The 23,369-nt window shown below is 35.9% G+C and overlaps 1 protein-coding gene across 1 annotated transcript; it reads left to right on the top strand.

Annotated features, from left to right (window-relative positions):
• The first annotated feature begins 1,148 nt into the window (after positions 1-1,148).
• Positions 1,149-22,389, top strand: MFSD11 (major facilitator superfamily domain containing 11). The gene is made up of 14 exons (XM_070739807.1): positions 1,149-1,309; positions 1,410-1,584; positions 2,989-3,044; positions 4,807-4,914; positions 7,363-7,442; positions 8,786-8,882; positions 11,792-11,850; positions 12,724-12,862; positions 13,427-13,467; positions 13,852-13,917; positions 16,328-16,453; positions 17,350-17,524; positions 18,366-18,501; positions 19,818-22,389. The coding sequence occupies exons 2-14, from the start codon at positions 1,489-1,491 to the stop codon at positions 19,971-19,973; spliced, it is 1,335 nt and encodes a 444-aa protein (XP_070595908.1). The 5' UTR covers positions 1,149-1,309; positions 1,410-1,488; the 3' UTR covers positions 19,974-22,389.
• Positions 22,390-23,369: the final 980 nt, after the last annotated feature.

The raw sequence follows: 23,369 nt of genomic DNA, 5'->3' as shown, positions 1-23,369 counted from the left end.
AGGGAATTATTGTTAAGCAAAATGCACCCAAGACTTATATTGTTAAACTGGAGGATGGTCGTTTGTGGAAACGACACATAGACCACATTCGGAAACGAACTGAAAACCAATTACAACAACCCACTGACTCGGACTCTCCCCCCTCAACAGACTTTTATACATTGCCCGAACTAAGAAACACGCAGAGAGACTTATCGGGCCAGGGGGAACCATCCAGCGACGCCGAGCCATCCTCGTCCTCCGAGGCCTTCGTTGGGCCCGCCAGGCCTAGTCCGCCGCACCGGGAGAACAGCGGCGAGCCATCCTCCACAGTCAGTGGCGAAGGAGAAAATGGACTGCGCAGGTCAGCGCGAGAGTCTCGAAGGCCTCACCGATTGGACGACTTCGTCACGTGGCTTTCTTGATGGATGGGTCCAACTATGAGGGGAGGGGTGTTGTATCCTGAAATGGCTACCTTGTAACGCTGTAAATAGTTTGTTCCTCTTTTCCAGCGCTGTCTGAGCTCAAGCAGGAAGTCGCTCCTGATTGGCTCAGACGCGGCCGGCTCTCGCTTTGGCGGGAACCGCAAAAGTATAAAAGAAGCGGCTTCTCCCTGCAGAGCCAGTCGGTACTCGCTGAATCGTCACTTTACCTTGCTGAGCTGTCACTTATTCTCTGAGCTGAATAAAAGTACCGATTGCTCAAACCCTGTCTCTGGGTCTACTTCAGTTACATTCATTATATTTATTTCTAATAAAACAATTTGTTCTCATAGATACAGGTTGCAAGTGCTATCATAAATAATAATGAGGTTTAGACAGTCCATTTAATTAAGTGAGATACATTTGTGATGTACTGTACTCCTTTCCAACCAGCTTAGGTTCAGTAATGATTCAAATCAATTCCAAGGTTTTTCCTTTATCATATATTATTCAGAATTAGATTTTCCTCACAATTTCCTGACAAAGGAAAGAAAATGTACAGTCATTAATATCTAAAAGATATTTTGTTCACGCTTAGAAATATCACTTTCTGTTCTACAACATTGTTTAGAAATGCTTTCTTTTCCTTAGTGAATAGCTCTTCGAACTACATTTCCCAGAATTCACGAGTGCTTCCCCCCCTCATTTGATCAGCTGACTTGATTTGTAAACTGTTCTTTATTTCCTGTCTGGCATGAATGGAAATAATATCCGTATCTCTTCCTTTTTTTCAGATAATTGGTTTCAGAGTCAAAATCTGATTCCATGATATAGTAGATAAGTGAAGATCTAAGTCAGAATGTGTCTTCTTTGCTTCTTTGCATCTGCTGCTGTTCTGCATTTGAAAGGTACAGACTCTTGTTATTTTTTCATTTCTGTTTGCTGGTATTTTCTTCATACTTTGTTTTTTCAGAAATATAGTGTTTCTGCTTTTTGTTCCTTTCTTAGAAATTTAAAAAAGGAAGAAGCTTGAAAGACAGATGTTAACCTACATTTTTAGTCTGACAACATTCTGATAAAAAACAAGATGAATTCTGAATTAAAAAAACAGTTGAACATCATTGTTTTAGGAGTAGCATTCATGTTTATGTTCACTGCTTTCCAAACATGTGGAAATATAGCGGTAAGAGCAAATGTTTATTTTCCCTGTGTGTATTGATTAGCTTCTTGATGAAACAGAAATAGATATTTCAGAATGTAATTTTGTCTTGATGTTTGCAGCCCTTTTCTTGATATTTCCTTTACCTGTTATAAGTATGGAATTTCTTGATTGCTCAAAATCATAATATTAAAAATGGAATCCTCTTTCCCTTGTGCTGGGAGAAACGATAATTCAGACTGCCTGGAAGGTCCTTCTTTCTTAGGTTGCTTCTAAAACATGTCATGATCAGCTGCCATCAGCCATGTTAAGCACCCTGACACACCCATCTAAAGTCTCTATCTAGAGACTTTAGTCATTTTGCCAAGGTCTTCACTGTTCTGTCTAGCTCTAGAAATTTTTTTAAAAAGGGCTTGTGATTGTCCAACTTTTAGTCTAGAGATTCAGATCTTATGCCAATCCTGAAACACAGAAGTTAATTGTACAGTCTTTCATCTGGAATAACTTTTAATGAGAACTTGTCTTATTAAAATAAGAAAAGCATATCTCTAGATATAAAATTTTATTGTGAAAATGGGAACAATGAGCAAACGAGTGTACGGAGAGGGGCGGCATACAAATATAATAAATAATAATAATAATAAAAATAAAAAATGTAATTGGAAAGAGAATACCTCCAGCTTAGATGTATTTAGGCAACGCTCTGTTTGCCCCCCTCTTTTTCCTTTTTGTCTTGACCAATATGGAGGATATGGGCAGCCTTGGCTTTGCACAGCCCAGTTAAATGTGCCATCTCTGATGTCCTGGGTCTAACCAATAAATCAGAACATTACCTAGAAGCTTCTTTTTTATCACATATATCTAATGATGGAATGATAGAGGCGTTTTCTTGTTTTACCATTGTATAAAAATATTTTAGGTAAGAATGTTTTTTGGGAGGCGAGTATGGAAACAGAAGATGATTTTTGTCTGTCAGGCCTCTAAGCGTGGGATCAACTTACATGATGATTTAAGGATAATACAGTGCTGTACCAAAACCTAAGGATTTATTACGTGCCACATCATGGTGGCTGCTACAGATGCTTTTCATTTTATCTTCTGTAGGCAAATGCAGATTTGGGCACACATCCTGATGTTTTCTCCTTAACAGGAGGAAAGTGGATATTAAAACTAGTTAGATTTTTGACTTTTGGTTATTTCCTAATGTAACGTTCTTTGATGAAAATTTAATTTAAAACAACTTGATTTACTTAGGATATTAATTGCAAAGATTAGAAAAATACAAGTAATTGTAAGCAGGCAGATTTAGTATTTATATTTATAGTGACTTGTGGGTCTGTTTTATATTTTAAAATATAAATATATTTTAAAGCAATCTGCATAATAGTTCATATTGTTAATCATTTTAATGCATTATATGTATTACAGCAAACTGTTATTACAAATTTAAATCATACTGATTTTCATGGAAGTGGCTACACAAGGTACTTTGCACTTGTCTTTTTAATATTTATTGATTAAGTAAATTTATATGCCAGCCTAACTTAACACAGGTAACTCTGGGCAGTTTACAACATTAAAAATCTAGTACATAAAATTCCATACCTCTCCCACTCATGGAGCAGTAACACTTTATAATTTATTGAACATTTTAACGTGCTACTCTTCAGGCACACTTACTGACTAGGTTCTGGCATAATGGAATGGGATGAATTCATCGTGGAATGAGGCATGATAGATGCATCAGTTCTTCCTTGTTTTCCTTTTTTGTGTGCCAATATTCAGAAATTCTGGCTTTCAGTTGTAAATGAAAGATCCCAGTGAAGTTCAAACTAAGATTTGAATAAGACAGGCTAATAAACAATATACAGTGGTACCTTGTCATACGAACCCCTCGTCATATGAACTTTTCGAGATACGAACCTGGGGTTCGGATTTTTTTTGCCTCTTACGAACTTTTTTCGTCTTATGAACTCACCGCCGCTGTTGGGATGCCCCACCTCCGGACTTCCATTGCAAGCGAAGCGCCCGTTTGTGCGATCCTGGGATTCCCCTGAGGCTCCCCTCCATGGGAAATCCCACCTCCTGACTTCCTGTAGCTGTAGGGAAATCCCAGGAGGGGAATCCCAGGATCGCAAAAACAGGCGCTCCGCTGGCAACAGAAGTCTGGAGGTGGGGTTTCCCAGCGAGGGAAGCCTCAGCAAAATTGCACCATCGCAAAAACACGGAAGTCCTCGAAACCCCACCTCCGGACTTTTGGGTTTTTGCGATGGTGCGATTTCGCTGAGGCTTCCCTCGCTGGGAAACCCCACCTCTAGACTTCCGTTGCCAGTGGAGCGCCCGTTTTTGCAATCCTGGGATTGCCCTCCTGGGATTTCCTACAGTATCGCAAAAACGTGGAAGTCCAGAGGTGGGGTTTCCCATGGAGGGGTTTTCCATTGATTCCTATGGGAAACATTGTTTCGTCTTACAAACTTTTCACCTTATGAACCTCCTCTCGGAATAATTAAGTTCGTAAGACAAGGTATCACTGTACTGATTTTGGCTTGTTTTCACTAAACCTAATTTAAAAGAACTTTCATTTGGAGATCTAAGGGAATTACAGTTAATTTTACTATACTGTAGATTTAATTTTACTATTACTATTATTTGACCTCCCCTGGTACTTAAGTACATGCTGTACTTAACCATTTTTTCCTTTATTGTTTTTATTAAACCTAAAAACATGTAGAATTCTAATTTGTTAAAATAAACATACTGCACAAAAAATCCAGTTCCAATGAATAAAATATGTTTATGGGGTGGGGAGAGATGTAAAAGAAGGTAGCTTGCATCTACATGTAAAATAATTTTAGATACAGCATCTATGTGAATTAGTGTAGCCAGGGATGGGCTATTGCCCGGATGGGAGGGAGGGGGGACTCAGTGGGCTAGCGAAAATGGAGCTCCACCCCAGAGCACCCAATTTGCACTGAAAGATATTGAAAGAAAATGCAGAGCATCCTGCATAAGCCACGGCCACAGTGGTAGTAAAATATTTGGCAGCCCTTCAGTGAGTATAGCAATGTGATAGTACCGTTATGCTTGAAAAATTGCTGTGATTGCATACATAAAGTGTGTATGTGGACAGATTTTCTTTATACAGCCTATTTCCTCCCCCTAAAACAAAGAAATTCCTCCTTATTGTTCTCTTAGTTTTCAAGTACCTGTTAATGATTTACTAATCATTGTTATTCCTTTGTACAGTATGGCTGTTATTTATGGAGTATTTTCAGCATCAAATATAATTTCACCGTCAGTGGTTGCAGTCATAGGACCACAACTTTCCATGTTCATTAGTGGTATCTTCTATAGGTAAGTAAAATTACTTCAATTCCTGGTATATAATTTATGCTGTTTTCCATTTACTTAGCTGGACCTAGAAAACCTGCTCTTGTTTTGTATATAATTGATTGATGGAGAATGTATGATATAACTACTACCGTGTTTTCCCGAAAATAATACGGTCATATTTTTTTGAACCCTGAAATAAGTGTTTGGTCTTATTTTGAGGAAGCTCTTATTATTTTGGGGCACGGGGCGCAAGACAGGACTCCTCTTGCCATCTTATCTGATTTCCAGCTCTGTCTCCCTAACTCTAACTAGAGGAAATGGCAGGGGCCGCCTGCACATGCGTTTAAATATTTTTGGGGATGACTTATTTCAGGGGGGAAGATTTATTTTTGGAGAAGGACTTATTTTGGGGGGATGTCTTATTTTTTGGGAAACACGGTATTGTTCTAGCACCTGGTCATAGGACAGGACAGGACAGGACAGGACCAAATGGCTGGAAGGGACATTGGAGTTGTTCTAGTTCAACTCCCAGCCCATGGCAGGAGACCTTATATTATCCCAGACAAATGTTTGTTCAATCCTTTCTTGAAAACTTCAAAAAAAAATGGGGGGGGGGGGGAGCAGATCCACAAAACTGCAGATCAATCAGCTTGACACAGGGGTGACATTCAAAATTTCTCCCTACTGGCTCTGTGAGTGTGGCTTGGTCGGCATGGCTTGGGGGTCATGTGACTGGGTGGGCAGACCAAGTCGACGTCACTACTTTGCCCTTGTTGTTAGTTGTGAAGTGGTGTCTGACACATTGCGACCCATGGACAACGTTTCTCCAGGCCTTCTTGTGCTCTACCATCCTCTGGAGTCCATTTAATCTCACACCAACTTTTTCAGTGACTCCATCCCACTACCTCATTCTCTGTTGTCCCTTTTTTCTTTTCCCCTCAGTCTTTCCCAGCATTAGGCTCTTCTTTGTCCTAATGACCTACAAAAAGAAGATATACCACAAAACAATAACTGAGGACACAAATATTTACATAAGAGTAATCAGAGTGATATTTGTCTTTGACATCACTTCTTTGCACCGATGATAATGACCTACCGTACAAAATGGAGATATACCAAGATTAATACTTAAATAAGAGCAAAAGTAGTACAGAAAACAATAAAATTGGTACACAAATATTTACATAAGAGCAATCAGAGTGTTATTTGTCTTCCATGTCACTTTTTTGCATCAATGATAATGATTTACAAAAAGGAGATATATGCCAAGTATTTAATATTTAAATAAGAATAAAAAAGTACAAAAAACAATAAAAGAGATACACAAATATTTACAAAACTTTGTTAGAAGTCTTTAACTATAAGATGTTTCGACATCGTTTTTACACAAGCACTTCCACTTTTCTTCATCTTGACTCTCGGATCCTTTGCAGTGTGATTGTGTGATCCTAACCACTTTTTCACTGCAGGAATAGAGATCCATTTTGGAAGACGTAGGCCATTAATATTAATAGTCATGAAGTTGGTTAAATTAGAAATGGTTAGGCGACTTCTGCTCTCTGAACATATTAGGTTCATTTTTGAGGTGTTCCTTTCTGCTTCTGCCGAACTTACAGCAATTTTTCTGACAATATCTTTAGCTTTTTTAATGCTGTCACGAATTGCATAGTTTCTAGAATCTTTTTAAACATTGTCCATAAAATCTCTATAATTGTTGATGGTAATATTGTAATTAAAAATGTCACCAAATGTGCACAGTGGTTCTTCAGGTGCTGTACTACTACTACTGCAATATTCCAGTACGTTAGCTCCCAAAACTAATTGTAATTTATCTTTGGTGTCTTGCAATCGGCTACCTGTTTTTAAATGTTCACAATCCATTAGTCTTTTCTTCAAATTTGTTATGATGCTTTCTAAAAGTCTTTCCCAATTAAGTCCAACAAATCAATGATTCTGTACAAATTTTATATTTTTGAAGGTTTTTGAAGTAATTCGTCCATCATCTTTTCTTTCATATGGATCCTTTCCCAGTTCAAATGCTTTCATGGATCTTGTCACCAGCTTTTCAGTCTTTATAATATCCATATTATTTGCTTGGCCGTGCATTTGAAATAAGTGTGATTTCTTCCAGAATATCGATCACTAATGCAAAATCATTTAAATATATATATTTTTCAGATGCGCAGCCATACCTGAGTATTTTTCATTCGCATGAAAATATTGATGGATAATCACACCACACAGCTAGGGTTGCCCTTACTACAGGCAGCTGATCTCAGTTTCAAGTTGTTCGGATATTTTACAAAGTGCATTTTGGCTCTTAACCAGATTTATGGGAAATGATGTGTATCGGATTGGGCTTTTAATTAGGGGATGTCTTATTTTTGGGGAAACAGGGTAGTGATTGAAATTATTTTACAAAGAGCTGTGAGCATGGAATCATGTGTATTAAAACTATTTTCTTTTCAGCTTATATATTGCCATTTTCATCCAGCCTATTACTTGGAGTTTTTACACAGCCTCAGTTTTCCTTGGAATAGCAGCTGCTGGTAAGTTCTTCCTCTCAACCTGAAAGATGCTCTCCATTTTATGAAGGAATTTGTTTTGCTTTTGGTGAAATCATGAGATTTGAGTGAGAGCCTAGGTTGATTCTGAGTAATACGGATCTTTTTTCAATTTGTTTTCCCATAATATTTTCCATTGAGAAGAATGGAAGCAATGTGTCCCATTCCCAGTATTAACAAGGTAACAGTCGTAAAACTGTTCTTAACCATTAGAAACATTACATAAAAGGTAAAGGAGTCCCTGTGGATTATACTCCGCTAATTGTTGTTGACTATAGGGGGTGGTGCTTATCTCTGTTTCGAGGTCATTGCACCAGCCCTGTCTGAAGACATTTCTATGGTTATGTGGTCAGCAAGACATCTCAGAGTGCTGTTATCATCTCACCGAAGTGGTACCTATTTATACACTCACATGAGCCGCGGTGGCGCAGCAGGTAGAGTGCTGTACTGCAGGCCACTGAAGCTGACTTGTAGATCTGAAGGTCAGCGGTTCAAATCTCATTACCGGCTCAAGGTTGACTCAGCCTTCCATCCTTCCGAGGTGGGTAAAATGAGGACCCAGATTGTTGGGGGCAATAGCCTAGCTCTGTTAAAAAAGTGCTATTGCTAACATGTTGTAAGCCGCCCTGAGTCTAAGGAGAAGGGCGTCATAAAAATCGAACAAATAAATAAATGAATTTACCGTAAATGTTTTCAAACTGCTAGGTTGGCAGGAACTGGGAGAAGAATAGAAGATGGTGCTTGGGTCCCGAAGCTGGGATGCCGGCTTTCCAACCAACAAGCTAGCATCTTAACAGCCACTGCACCACTCCAGAAACATTACATGGATAATATATACATGGTCATTCTTTGTGAAAAAAAATTCAATGGGACTTAGAATTACTTTTCCCCTTTTTTAGGCACAATCTTAGCACATTAGCCAAGAAGTTCTTTTCATGGAATTCAGATTTACTAAGTCCCTCTTTAACTTGGCTTTGTTCCCAAGATTACAATAATGACATTTCAATGAAATAGCATTCACTTTGAACAAAACTGTTTGTAGTTTATAAAGTATGCATTATATAGGTTTGTTGTTTAAAATGTGTAATATCAAGGAGATTTCTATTCCTTAAGTTTGTCAATGATTGCAACTTCAATTGGAACCATGGCTAGAATATCACCTGCTTTATTTGAATACTGAAATAGGGTCAACTTGTAAGCATTTGTGAAGCAACCCTGAGATATATCCCAAAAAATACAAATGTTATGTTACTCAAACATTTTCAGATACCTAACAAACTTTAGAAGATTTCTTTTCTTGTTTACAATAATTGTTATTACATTTCCAGTACTATGGACTGCTCAAGGAAATTGCCTAACAATAAATTCAAATGAAAACACAATTGGCAGGAACAGTGGAATTTTCTGGGCATTATTGCAATTCAGGTAAATAATTAAATTATTGCATTTGATTAAATCTTATGTTGTGGAATGAAATAAAACTGCAGTGGAGTCCTCTCCCTTTTGCATCTCCCAGATGACCCTTAATTTATTCTGGAGTATTGGGAACTCACTAAATTATTTTTAGGCAAATGGGAGCTAAGGGAAGAAGAAATCACTCAATGCCAGAAAGTGCGCAGATAGTATTAATATAAAAAAACCCCTTTGTTGGGAAACAAATGTGTAATTAGACTGTATTTCTCTGGATACTCAATACAAGATTGTGAAAGCACAATTTATCACTGAGCTGTCAGTTTTGGGGCTTACACAAAAAATGTGCTTTCTGAAATTATAGTTCCCTTCAAGTTCTGCTTTCTATGTCAATTATCATTTAAAGAGTCCTAAATGGGAACAATCTTTATTGAGTCATTGTCTCTTTTGTGTCATAGGAAAATATTTGAGGGCATTCAGAATTTTCATGATTTTATTATAAAGTAAGTTAGGGAGTATGAATGGCATGAATGTATTTTGTGTCTGGATGGCTTAGATTGCTTTGACTAGATCAGGGTTATTTGTTTATTTGTTTGTTTGCTTAGTCAACATGTACATGGTATAGACATGGACATGATTGCATGAGATTGGTACAAATAAATGGATATAAATGAGTATAACGTGGCTATGGACACATATAATGACTACATATCAATGGGGACAGTAGGATAGGGACAGTAGGTACGCTGGTGTGCTTATGCGTATCTCTTTAGTGATCTCTTAAGAAACGTGAGGTCCACAGTGGACAGTTTAAGGTTAAAGATATTAGGGTTTCAGAGACTCAGGTTTATAAGTGGAAAATAGTTCTTGAGAAGAGGCAAAAAAATCTTGAACACCCAGTTCTTATCTAGAAAAGTTCGTAAGTTAGAACTACGACACCTTAAACATGATCTAAGTATTGCCCACAAGATCATATGCTGCAATGTCCTGCCTGTCAAAGACTACTTCAGCTTCAAACACAACAACACAAGAGCACACAAAAGATTCAAGCTTAATATTAACTGCTCCAAACTTGACTGTAAAAAATATGACGTTAGCAATCGGGTTGTCGAAGTGTGGAACTCATTACCGGACTTTGTAATATCATCCCCTAACCCCCAACATTTTACCCTTAGACTATCCATGGTTAACCTCTCCAGATTCCTATGAGGTCAGTAAGGGACTTACATAAGCGCACTAGAGTGCCTTCCGTCCCCTGTCCTATAGTCTCTACTATATCTCGTATTTCTTCTCTACTATGTCCTCCATAACTTTCATTGTGTATTATTGTGTATTGGACAAAATAAATAAATAAAAATGAAAATAAGTAGAGGCATTCATAGATAGAGGTACCACTGCAATTGAAATTCAGGTTCTCCTTTAGCCAACGGACATTGGTCAAGTGTGGGACCATTCCCTTATTCTCTGCCTCTTTTACATGAGGATGTTCTTGGATTGAGTTGGGAATCGTGCATGGTACCTGCTGCTTCCTGAAAAGAAATTTATAATTGATACTTTGCTTTCTTATTAAGCAAAATAGGCAAGACAGGCAGCAAGCAAATTTAAATAAAGAAATAAAAATAATCAATGGAACTTATAATAAACATTAAACTAAAAAGATAGGGCAAAATAATTCAAAGGCAACACATCAGTTAAAATAATGAGTTGCTGAACAAAAAAGCAAACAAAATACACATAGGTACATTCAGCACAGCACCTCCCTGACCAGGAGGGCAGTATCCAGCAGCACCACTAGGAGCAGCAGACTTCACCGCCCAGCAGTTAACAAGATAAAAAACGATCAATCACAGATTATGTACCATCCAAAGTAAAATGACCTTTATCAGTTTGTATAGATAGAAACAAAAGGGATTATTATCAACGATCACTTCCATTGCCATCTTGGGAAGACTACACAGGCAAAACAAGAGTGTAGTGCCTAGAGTTCTGATTTTAAAATCCTATGAATTTCCAAATTAGCATTCTAATGATATTGTAGTTAAACGATGGTTTTTTAAAAATTGAGATTAACTGGCAACTTCATAGACATGTTTGTGTAGTTTTCTGAGGAATAATTCCCATTTATTTCCCATTCTTTAAATATATATTTTCATTTTTCCAGTCTAGCTTTGCAGCCGTTAAGTAGTTTCTGCCCAATACTTAAAGATCCAAGCTTACTTAGTTTTTCAAGGTTAGCTAAAGTCAGCTAGGTTCTGCTGCCCTGGTTCAGGGATAAATTAATCTAGCATTCTAAACTGATCCCAAAAACAAATGGGATTTTTAAAGCAATGAGATCTGAAGAGGGGGAGAAAACCAAAATGTGAAAGTGGCAGTGGTATAATCAGGTTGCAAGTGGAAAGTTGTGTTCATTCCTACTTTAATTTTCAAATTGAATGCCGAATTTCCTCTTCAATTATTTTAAACTTTGCATATATTGGAATCCCCCCCATCATTGGGATCTTCTTAAGCTGCTTGTTATTGAGCCAAAATATTTGTCTACTTTAACATTTATGCTTTGAATTTTCTATGATTATCATGGAGCCTTCTTTGCCTGTTTGTGTTGCGCTTCAATTCTTACAGCTGCTAGCTGTTATGACAAAAAGTCCTACTGACTGGAACTATGGGAATTGAAGTGGTATTAGTTTGAAGAAGGTTGATGTAATGAAAGAAAAACATGCCTATCTTGGGAAGATGAGCTCTTATGGGCTGGGCATGTTGGAATTTACTTGCAATGCCAATATAATTTAATAAATTATAATTAAATTATAATCCTTGAGATTATTTGAGTTTTATTAATATTTCAATCTTGATTTGAACTACAATTCACCTTTTTCTTTCTTATATCAAAAATAATGCATTAACCATTAGTTATCTTCTGTTTATAGTTTATTTTTTGGAAATCTCTACATATATTTTGCCTGGCAAGGAAAAACATACATATCAGGTTGGTATTGTTCGTGAAATTCTTTGAAGCTGTGTAGTCAGCCTACTGTCTCAATCTTTGAATTTTTTACATGAATGCTGTTGTACATATGTTGTACGCCGCCCTAAGTCACTTTGAGAAGGGCGGCATAGAAATCTAATAAATAAATACATACATATACATACATATACATATGCATATGCATATACATACACATACACATACACATACACATACACATACACATACACATACACATATACATATAATGTACATATACATACACATATAAGTTTTGAACCTGTAGCATGCTGCATGCAGGGCAGGATATTAACCTCTCTGCTACAAGCTCACCTCCAAATCATCTTTTACCAAGCAAGAGCCCTGGTAAAAATTTATCTGCCTTGGAATGGCCCCTGTGTATGGCTGAGAGGCAAAAGGAAAGGAAAGTTGCTTCCTCCCACATTTGGGAATAACAGGGTGATTTTAACAGAAAATCAACCATATATATATAAGCATTTATATTTGTAATTCAGAGAACTAGAAAAATCATTTGGGAAGATAATTTCCTCCCTATGTTATTGTAAACAGGAATTTAAATAAAAAATGCCTGTTTAAAACGATCTACCAGCATATTAAATAGTTTTGAATTCTTTTCTGCATTTTATTTCCTAATAATTGCCTAATTAAGTGACTAACTCCATGACCATACTAAAACAATATGTTAATATGCATAGCTATCTTCAAGTACAGAATCTTGGTTTGATTTGTGAACATTTACTGACATTTGTTATGAATGTAAATTTGGCTCTATGCCTCATATTTCATTTTATCTGAAAAATATCCTGTATGTTTTGGCAACTTTGAATGAGTACTGTACACTCTTCTCCACAGAAAGCGACCGTAGGACTGTCTTCATCTCTCTGACGGTGATCAGTCTAGTGGGCACGGTTTTGTTTTTTCTCATTAGAACTCCAGAAGAAACAAATTCAGAAGAAGAGGAAACCACTGCCGAAAATATTACAGATGGCATGTAGGTGCTAATGGGTGATATTTTTTGTTATATTAGTATATTCTTAGTCAAATGTTTCTGCTCTTTTTTGAATAAGAAAAGATTGTTGTATTTAATGCATAGGGCATTGTAACTAGAAAACAATCTATTGGCCTCCATTATTCAGGGTAGGAAGGATGTTTAGATTTAAACTGTACAGCCACAAGATAATTTACATTAAACTACATACCTAATTTATGTAGGAAAATTAATTTGTGTTGATATATTTTTATGTTGCATGAAACTGGGAAGACCTAGTTCGATGTGTAGGGGGAATTCATGAAAAAAATGATGTCAAAAGTTTAATGCACATATACAGTAATTTATTTATTTATTTATTAGATTTGTATGCCGCCCCTCTCCGTAGACTCCGTAGACTTTAGTTTGTTAGCTTATTTCTGAATCAATATTTCCTATGTTGATATTTTATTTTTTTTAGATAACAAATGGTCCTGAGAAAAGGAAAACATTAATAGTGATGCAAGATAATGTTTTTCTTAATATATTATATATTTTTTCACTTTAAATAAATACTTGTTTTATCAGGTCTGGCCAAAGCAAAACATCAAGGGCCATAAATGCAATAAGTAAGTAAAAGTTTTGACATACTCAGCAACAGACAAATACAAATGGTTACAATTCCTTGTAGCTTCTTTCTAAGATTTTCCTCCTCAAGGAAGCAGAGACATAATGTTAGTAGCAACATTGCTATAAATCTTGTAATATTGCCTATTTTAGGGGCAGCAGGACTAATTGTTTATCCTGCTTTGGATCACAAAGTTGGTATAGTCCACTGATATATTAAGTGCCATAGTTCAAAACTGTGAGTACTACCAGAGAAGAGCTCATTATCATTGAGGGAGAAAGGGGAATTGGAATTAAGCGCAGTTTCCCATTTTTGAACTACAAATCAATGAAGATTCTCATCACTTGAAGTTTAATTAAATATTTTCATTTTGCATTTTCTGTAGAAAGATCATTCAAATTGTGTGCTACAAAACGGATTTTGCTACTTAGTGTCCCAACAGCCTATACAGGTAATGGAACAAGAGTGCAAATATCAATCTTGAAAGGTTATATAGTACAGACGTTTGTTTTATCTCTCATGTTTTTTTCTAAATGTTTTCTGTCCTGTCCAGTCTTTGGTTTCTTCATGCAAATCAATTAATGACATTTCTTTCTGACATTCTTGCATTAGTTGATGTCACTGTAATTTCATGGGACTGCGGGGAAACTACAGATAGTCCTTGACTTATGATTGGTCGTTATGAGTCTTTGACTTATGATTGGTTGACTGTTTGAAGTTATGGCAGACCTTCCAAAAGCTACTTATGACCTGGTCCTAAAGTTATGGTCACTGCAGCTCCCCCACAGTTGTTTCCTCTACAGTCAACTGCAGGGATGCTGCAGTACCCTGCCTATCTCTCTCACCAGATTCCTCTAGGTGTTGCTGGCTTCCCACCTCACTGGGTCTCACACTCTCCTCCTCACTTACCTTTGGAAGATCTCTGCTCGGGTTATGAAAGGAGGCAAGCTGTTATTATGGGGCCACATGGTGCAATCCTAGAAGTGGCCATTATTTTCCAAGTAGCTGCATTGAATTGCGGCCACTTGGAAAATGGTGACCACTTCCAAGGTTGCACCATGTGGCCCAGCAACAGAGCGAGTTGCTTTGCAGGTGTGACAGCTCCTGTACCACCTGTGCTTGTCCATGCACGACACTATCTTCTTTTATAATTTTCAGCTTTTATAATTTTCAGCGATTTTTTCCTGGTTTGGATGGCTTCTCCTCATACTGTGCTTTGGAAAAAGCTCTCCTGCCTGTCCCTGTGTTAATAACGACCTTTGTTCATCCGAAGCACAGCTGAGCAGCTCCTCAGCTGTGTTTCGGCTTGAAATGCCCTTCTGAGCATGCGCAGAAGTAGACTCGCATGGTGGGGGGCACATGTGAGCATAGCTAGGGTATGCACGCGAAACATCACAATGTGCACTGGTAGTGAAAGGTAAGTGGAACCCACCCCTGTATGATGATGTGAGACCTAGTAGGGTGGGAAGCAGGGCTAAGGACTGCAGCAACCCCAAAGTGGAGTTTGGGGTGGGGAGGCCTTGAGAGCCCATAGCAGGGCCCGTGCTAAGTCTTCCAGGGCTCCCCACAGTATACCTGAGGCACCCATGGTCTCTTCATTGGAGGTGGGGGGAGCAGGGCTGGAGAATTGTAAGTGAGGCAGTCAGGTGGGCGTATTACTTAATGATCATCATGGCTTTCAACCGTAATGGGCAGAGTCCGTTATGGCCATGAGTCAAGGAGTACTTACCTGTATAGAGAATGTTCCTAATAATTCTTTGCACCTAAATTTTTAAAATGAAGTGCTAATTGTTAAAGGGCCTTTTTTTGGACAAAATCCAAAAACCTAAAGTAATTTTATGATTCCTTTGTATTAAAACTCTGTAAGTCAACTTGATAATCCCAATGCTTCTTCTTTACTACCTACTGCTTCTTTCTTTAAAATACCACAATGTTCAATTTCATCTGCACTGTGGCATAAATTAATAAAACATTTTTAATGCTGTGGTCAGTTTGAAATGTGATATCTACAGTTTGTTTCTTTTTTACAATTTTATTTTAAACTGAATTATTTTTATCTACAATCTTTTTACGTTGCTGAAATAAATCTTTGAAATTAAAGCAATCTCTTAATTTTAGAAAGGCATAATCCAGAGATATTTTGTATTTACAAAGATATTGAATTAAAAAAGATATTATAATTGGTCACAGTAAGTAGCAGCATCTACTTAATGGTTGATTTAAAAAATGCCAATCCATATTGAATGATTTGAACTTGGATAAGAGCCTCCAGGAAATCACAATTCTATCTTTGACTGGGAAATTGAAAAAGAAACATCCTATATTATTGGCAAGGAAACTTAATGGACATATCCAAGTAGTCAACATGTCAAGTTTAACTTGTAGAAGTCTTTAATTTACTTTGGAATTAAATTGTTGAATTTGGGGGATATTTATGGTAAAAATGCAATTAATTCTGGCCCCCATGAACTGTCAGGTTACTATGCAGTTAGCAAACTGCAGGGATAATTGCTATTTTCTTTATTCAAAGAGGCCTACCCTATTCTGAAGACTGTAGCTTGGGGACCATAATATTTCGATCTACCTATACAAAGACAGCTAATGATCTACCATCAGCTGATATAAAGACATTGCATATATTGAGTGTTCTTGAATGTACTAATGTTACCTATCTGCGAATTACACTGTTTGTTTCTATGTAGTGTTTGGGTTTTTTTAATTGAGTCTTGTGAGAACTGATAGGGATATGGGAATTTTGCTAAATAATTATCATTGAAATATTTATTGAAAGTTCCTCTGAAAATGTTTTACTTAAGGATAAATACTTGCCTATAATAATTAATGAAATAATGTTTTTCAAGGGCTGGAATTAACATTCTTCTCTGGAGTATATGGAACTTGTATAGGTGCTATAAAGAAATTTGGTGCTGAAGAAAAAAGTCTTATTGGACTCTCTGGTATTTTCATTGGCATTGGAGAAATATTAGGTGAGTTCAAACTGCTGCTTTGATGAGCCTAATGTTGCAACACAAAGCATTCATTTTCCAACAAAACAAAACTTGGAGAAACTTGTAAATAGTAATAGAAAATATTTTCTATTATTCTAAATAATAGAAAGTGTTTTCTGTTACGTAAATAAATTTCATAAATAAATGTGATCAGTGAATACATTTATATAATATGCAGGTAGATAAAGTGATTCAGCAAAGAGCTAAGATAATAGATAGTGTAAAATTAGTTGTTAATTTTTTATTTTAGAGGAATGACCAAGTAGTACATTTTTCAATTTAAAAAGCAGATATATTGTTTTGATAGAATGACATGGCTCAATTATTCCAATGTAATGCTATTATTAATATAGTGTTGTTCCAGTTTGCTATGACACCAGTCCATTTGTTGGCCAACACTCCAATTTGTTGTGACACCAGTCCCCTTATAACACAACATTGACAGGGCAAGGCACTGTATATAAACAGAGAGCAAACCCTACTCCCTTTTAGCACTGATGATGTTACCTAGTTGGATAATGAAGCATCTGCAAGAAAACAAGCTCAGAATGTTCTTAGAGATCTTGCTTGAGATATACTAGTACGTTTTTACTGAGTCTCCTTAAAGAGAGAGTGCCACCAGCAGATAACCATAGCTGAAACTACCTTCCTTATGGATGGTGGTAATAAACTGGCAGCTACTGGAATTTTATTGTACTGTACTACTAAGATAGTTTCTAACTATTCCAATTAAGATACTTCCTTAATGTTGGGAATCTTAAGAAACCAGTCTTCAAGAAAACACTTTCCTTTTAACATTTTTAGTAAAAAGCTTGTTCCATAATTTAAGAAAGCAATTTTCTGTATGGATAATAATTATATATTTACTGTTACAGGTGGAGGAATCTTTGGCCTCCTAAGTAAGAACAACAGATTTGGCAGGAACCCAGTGGTGATGTTAGGCATTGTGGTTCATTTCATAGCTTTCTACTTGATTTTTTGTAATATACCAAATGATGCACCTATTGCCTCTATGGAAGGAACAGATAGCATTGCATTCATGGAACCAAGGTATGTATTTTTGCTTCTTCCATCCAGATTATTCTTAAAAGACAATTACTCTCTCTCTCTCTCTCTCTCTCCCCGCTTTGCAGAAGAAGTAAATGAAAATGTAGCTAACTCACAAAATCTGGAATTGCCCATTTGTGGTAGTTTTTTTCCCCTTCTTGGTCACAATCATTTTGCTATAATGAATTGCTAGCAAAATCAGTGACTCTAAAAGAGAACACTATTAATGGTCCCAATCATTGAAGATTGGAAGACTTGCAGGAATCTAATTCCAGTGTTGTTAACTATTGTGTACATGTATGTGAAAAGTTATGTACAAACAAATGATACGCAATTCTTGAGAGAAGATGGTATTAGACAAAAGTGGCCTATAGCATTTATTCTGATATCTGTGCTAAATAAACTGTAGTGTGTGGTTTTAATTGTTGTTTTAATATACAGTACTTTTATTGTTTTAAACTGCAGTTTTTAAAATAGTTTCGATGATTTAAATATTGTTTTATGAATCTCCCAGAGTCATACATTTAACACAGGTGGCTATAAAAATTAATGAAATTAATAAGTAAAATGTAGAAATACTCTGAATTGGTTGTCTCCAATCTTGCGGCAAAAAAAATATTGGGAATATATCATGCAATGAAAGGTTGGATTAGGAAAGGCTGACTTAAAAAATAACATGTTCAAATAAAATATCTGTTTGCTAATCTTCTGTGATTGACCATTTTATATTTGTATTTCTCAATCCTGGGGGTGGGGGGTGGGGAATCAGAAATGGTAGAATTGAACATTATACTGTTTTTCAAAGATAATTTTAAATTTATTGTTTATTGCTTTCTTATTTTAGCAAAGAAGTGGCCATTTTTTGCAGTTTCTTACTGGGCTTTGGTGATAGCTGTTTCAACACTCAACTCCTTAGTATTTTGGGATTCTTGTATTCTGAAGACAGTGCACCTGCCTTTGCTGTATTTAAATTCATTCAGGTAATGTCTATTTCCAAGTGGCAGAAATGGTGATGATGTTTGGTGCTTTTTGTCACTTTTGCACCCCAGCAACTGCCTGGACTACAGATAACTTACAACAATTTGTTTAACAAATATTCAAAGTTACAACAGCACTGAAAAAAGTGAGTTATAAACATTGCTCACGTTTACAACCATCATAGCACCCCACCCTCATGATCACTGGCACTTAGCAACCAGCATGCATTATTGCAGAAAATTGGGCATGACTGTCTTAACAATTAGCAATGGAAATTCTATTCCCAATTGTGGTTGTGAGTTGAGGACAATTGTAATCCTTGCAGTTCAAGATTTTTAGAAGTTATTTTACTTCTTCCTAGGGCTGAGAAAGAATAACTGGTCTAAGGTCACCCAACAGGCTTTGGGTACCTAAAGTGGGACTACAGCTCATGGCTTCCCAGTCTCTAGCCTGATACTACTAAACCCAATTTTCATTGGGTAAAATGTTTCAGCAGGTCATAGTACTTAGCCATCCCTGTCTCACTTGCTTACTAAGTACAATTAGCCATGATAATATTTGGCAAGGAACTGTCAGAAATCCCTATAGACTGAGCTAACTTCCACTATTACCATATTCTGGAAGTAGTACCATACTATATATCACTCTACAGTTGCCAAAATAATTTTATGGATCTATCTATTTTGTCATTAGAAATTGAGCATGGTTTAAAAGAAACTTTGCCCTTTGTTTTAAGAAGAAAGGAAAGTAAATTAATTTCTGAGAAATGTTCCTGTGATATTATCAATTAAAAACTATAAAATAACAGTTGGGTTATGGTAGCAAAGAGTGCATCCACAGTAGCATATTTTTGTTCATTGTTCGATATTAGCCTGCCTTTTCTACATCAAAATTACCCTGGAGTTCAAGGTGGCATGTTTATATACAAAATATACTTTGGTATTTTTTCAACACTGCCTTATACTTATTCAGAAGTAATTTCTATTGATCTGATTTACTTCAAATTAGACACAATCTAATGATATTTAAATGAAATGCAAAATTGTTGTTCGTATATCAATAATGCTAGGCCATTCGACCTACAATTTGAAATACTGTGCTGGATTTTGTATAAATCAACAACACACTCCACAAAAAGTAATTGTATATTGGACATGTCCAGTTTGGAATAAATGTATTTGCTTCTATAAAGAAACATGATTAGGACAGTTTATGTTCCAGTAATTAAAAGTGGAGGTGAGATGGCATTAAAAATGTCTATAACTCAGTTGGCTTGTCATTAAGATTGCACTTACTTGGTTTTTTTTTCCCTTTTCAGTCTGTCTGTGCAGCTGTTGCTTTCTTCTACAGCAACTATTTGTTTCTTCAGTGGCAACTTCTAATAATGACAGTTGTTGGATTTTTTGGGACAATTACGTTTTTCATAGTGGAATGGGAAGCAGCAGCCAGAAGTATAGGTTATCACAACATTTGATGAATGCAGTGTGGTCATCCTGAAGCAGTAGCCACCTTTCCAAACTACAAGTTGATTGGAAAAACTATGGAATACACATATATTTAATACCACATTTCTAAAAGGTTTTATTCCCTTATCAATCAGTAGTGATGGAGATCACAGACTACAATGTGGAGAAAGAACTCTGTTGAGGTGACAGAGAGGCACTCTTTTTTTAATCAGGTCTACTTGAGTTTACGAATAGCCATTATGGAAATTCCACTATTGCTGTTCTTTTAATGCACACATGGTTATTTGAACCTTAATCAAATGCAACTAGGTATAGGATTGCAACATTACCATATGCATTTTTTTTCTGTAAAATTCATCATTGTGCATTTTTAGTAAAACCATAAGGAAAATGGAAAGTGAATTTTTAATTGAAATAAACACATTGTATTTTACATATTCTGATAAACAGTTCTGCGTAGTTTCAATTTAGTGGGAATTGAAACCTGGAACATTTTGATTAGTCTGGATTTGCACTGAAACAATTCTGGAAGGGTCTTACAATCTCAAACACTTTGTCCAGGTATATTTTTCACTTTTTCTGCAAAGGCTGTAAATTAGCCTGCCTGCTGATTTTCTCAGGGTATTCCTTTTCCTACTTCTCCTTAGGTGCCACTGATTTCTTTTTCAAGGGTGACATATCTATCCTACTTTTTCATAGGATCTCCCTTTGCTTATCTCCCCTAAATTGATTCCACCAATTTCCCTGCCTCCCTGCCAGGCACACTTGCTGATGTTCTTAGCATTTTCCTGTTGTCCATATTTTAAACATTTCTACTGGAACATCCAAGTTCCAGGTCTGGATGTGGGCCACCCTAAACAGAACACTTCATGTGTTGACTGTTTTGTATCTACCGTACTTAGTTTGTATTGATTTGTTGAACATCATCAAAGGAGCCAAAATACAGCACTAAAGTGCAAAAGGATGCTTTACCTTTTTGGTAGCTGATGTTGCACTTAATGTTGATGTCTGTAAAATCATATGTAGAGGTTAGGCTGGATTGTTGTTATATACATATTCTAGAACTTTTTAACGTATTTCTGAACTCAAAATGATGGGGAACTGTCATTGGTCTACAAAGTCATGAGAATTAAAAATGATTTCATTTGAAGGCCTAGGGCTGTTTATTGCCCATCCAGTACAGGGATAAGTATGATTCCTAAACATTAATTAGAGTATCAGCTTCAATTCATTATACATTACATTTTAGTGCCATATTTTCATTGGAGAAACAAGCACTCAGATGTTATGAATGTATACTCTACAGTATCTACAAATATTTTGTCAGTTGCTAAACTGTAGCACACCTAAAATGTTTGATTGATAAGTTTAACCAAGATGATTTTTCTTGTTTTAATTCACATATGAATCTATGTATATTCAAACTGCAATCAATATTCACCTGGGACTGGGAGCACACACCAGTGAATTCAGAGGTGCTTCTTAAGTCAATTGCATGTAGGATTGACACTAATCAGTGTTAAAACATGGTTGATTTAAAAGTTCTTTCATTAAATAATATACATAAATTCAATTCAGCTTTTTACACTGAGTGTACTTTGCTTCCAAAGACTTGTCCAATTCCTGGTGTACTTAGAATAAAAGAACAGACAATGATACAATCCAATCTTTTCTCCCCCTCCCCCATTGCTTTAATTGAGAATATTACAATCTTACCTAATTATAGAACTCTAAGCCAGAGTATGGCATTCTCAATGCAGAACATGTCTGAAGTCAGCTATAAGGGAACATAAAAATTGTGATCAGTTCTAGGAAATGTGGACACAGAACTGTATCTCAGTTTTGAAAATAGCATTCTTCAAAACCTTGTTATTGCTGCTTTGTGTATAAAATAATATTTTTGCTTACCATTCTGTTGAAACAGCACAATGCAGTATTACATGAAAAAAGTGAATGTTTTTTGTTCGGTATATGCTTCCTTATTTGTAATCTAAGATCATGGCAGCATTGATACTGAATGTTATTTATTTAGTAGTCTAGCCATAACAGCTAATCACTTTTAAGAGACATATGTGTCAATACTAAGTGCTAAGGGAAAGTTTTGCCATTTAGCAGAATAATTTTTATTAAGAGATTTCAAAGTGGTAGCTTATATGCAGCAGAAAGAACTACAGAATTGATTTTACTTCATAAACCCAGGAACATTAAAGTCTTTCCAATTCTTGACTCCATGTGAATTGTGGATGACAGGGTTAATTGATTTCTTATTTAAATCCAAGCAAATAATTGCCAAAAAACACTAAAGTAATTTTAAGCCAAACTAGTTTCTTGTAAACATCTCTTTCAGTTTATAATCCAGCATCATGTTTGTGAATTTAAGAGATAAAGATTGTCAGAATAAATTATCTTGATTAAAAAACAAAACTGTTTACCTGTAGATTGGCCTGTAGATACAAAGTACAGTATTTATTTGTATCCTTGAGATACAGTTTTGATTCTACGGAGTCTACGGAGAGGGGCGGCATACAAATCTAATAAATAATAATAATAATAATTCTGAATGTTGGCAGAAAGCAAAACTACCAAAGACCCTAATGATGCTCAGCCTTTGTAAAAGTAGGGAATTTGTGTCAATATTAATTGTATCTATTCAGGTGATATAGAAGTTCTTAAAACAGGCTGGGATACTTAAAAAAACCCACTTGACTGAAAAATGATTAGTTTGAGCAATTAGATATTGGCATACAGGTATATGTTTAGTTATTCCAAATGGTTATGTCCAGTCAAATTATTTAACAAACTAGCCATTTTAATCTTGTTGATACAATTGTGTTATCTCTAGATGTTCACCATTTTCTTTAAAAAATATATGAAACTATTCTCGGTTACATGATATGGATTGAAATACTGTACTTTTAAAAATTAATACTGCTTATTTCTTTTTATGATTACAAAAGTAAAACTGAGTGAAATCAATAAATTTTGCAAAAAAAACTTTCAGAGGCTCTTAATGTAATTGTACTGTACTGTATGCGATGATTATACACATTTTAAACGTGGTTGTTTAAAAATATCAATTGTGTTGTAATACTAACCTGTTTCACCATGTATTTGATAATGATGTCCATCTATTTGACAGTGGCATCTATTTGCCCCTAATTTTATGCTGGTTTTAAACCATTTTTTAAATACTGCTAATGGTAAATGGAGTCCTAACACATTGGCATTTTAAAAACTCATAACATTTATTTTTCTAAAATTCAAAGTAGCTTATAAAACATTTACAACATGCAGTAAAAATTCTCCTGATGTCTAAAGTGAAGTCAGTATACTATCCTTCCCTACCAGAGGAAGCTGTAGAATCTGACCATTTTTTCCTCAAGGTATGAAATTAACATAATACA

Source organism: Erythrolamprus reginae, chromosome 2 (genome assembly GCF_031021105.1).
Source record: "Erythrolamprus reginae isolate rEryReg1 chromosome 2, rEryReg1.hap1, whole genome shotgun sequence".
In the NCBI taxonomy this organism is placed as follows: Eukaryota; Metazoa; Chordata; class Lepidosauria; order Squamata; family Dipsadidae; genus Erythrolamprus; species Erythrolamprus reginae.
The sequence above is the reverse complement of the archived record's forward strand: the minus strand, read 5'-3'. Positions and strand labels throughout refer to the sequence as shown.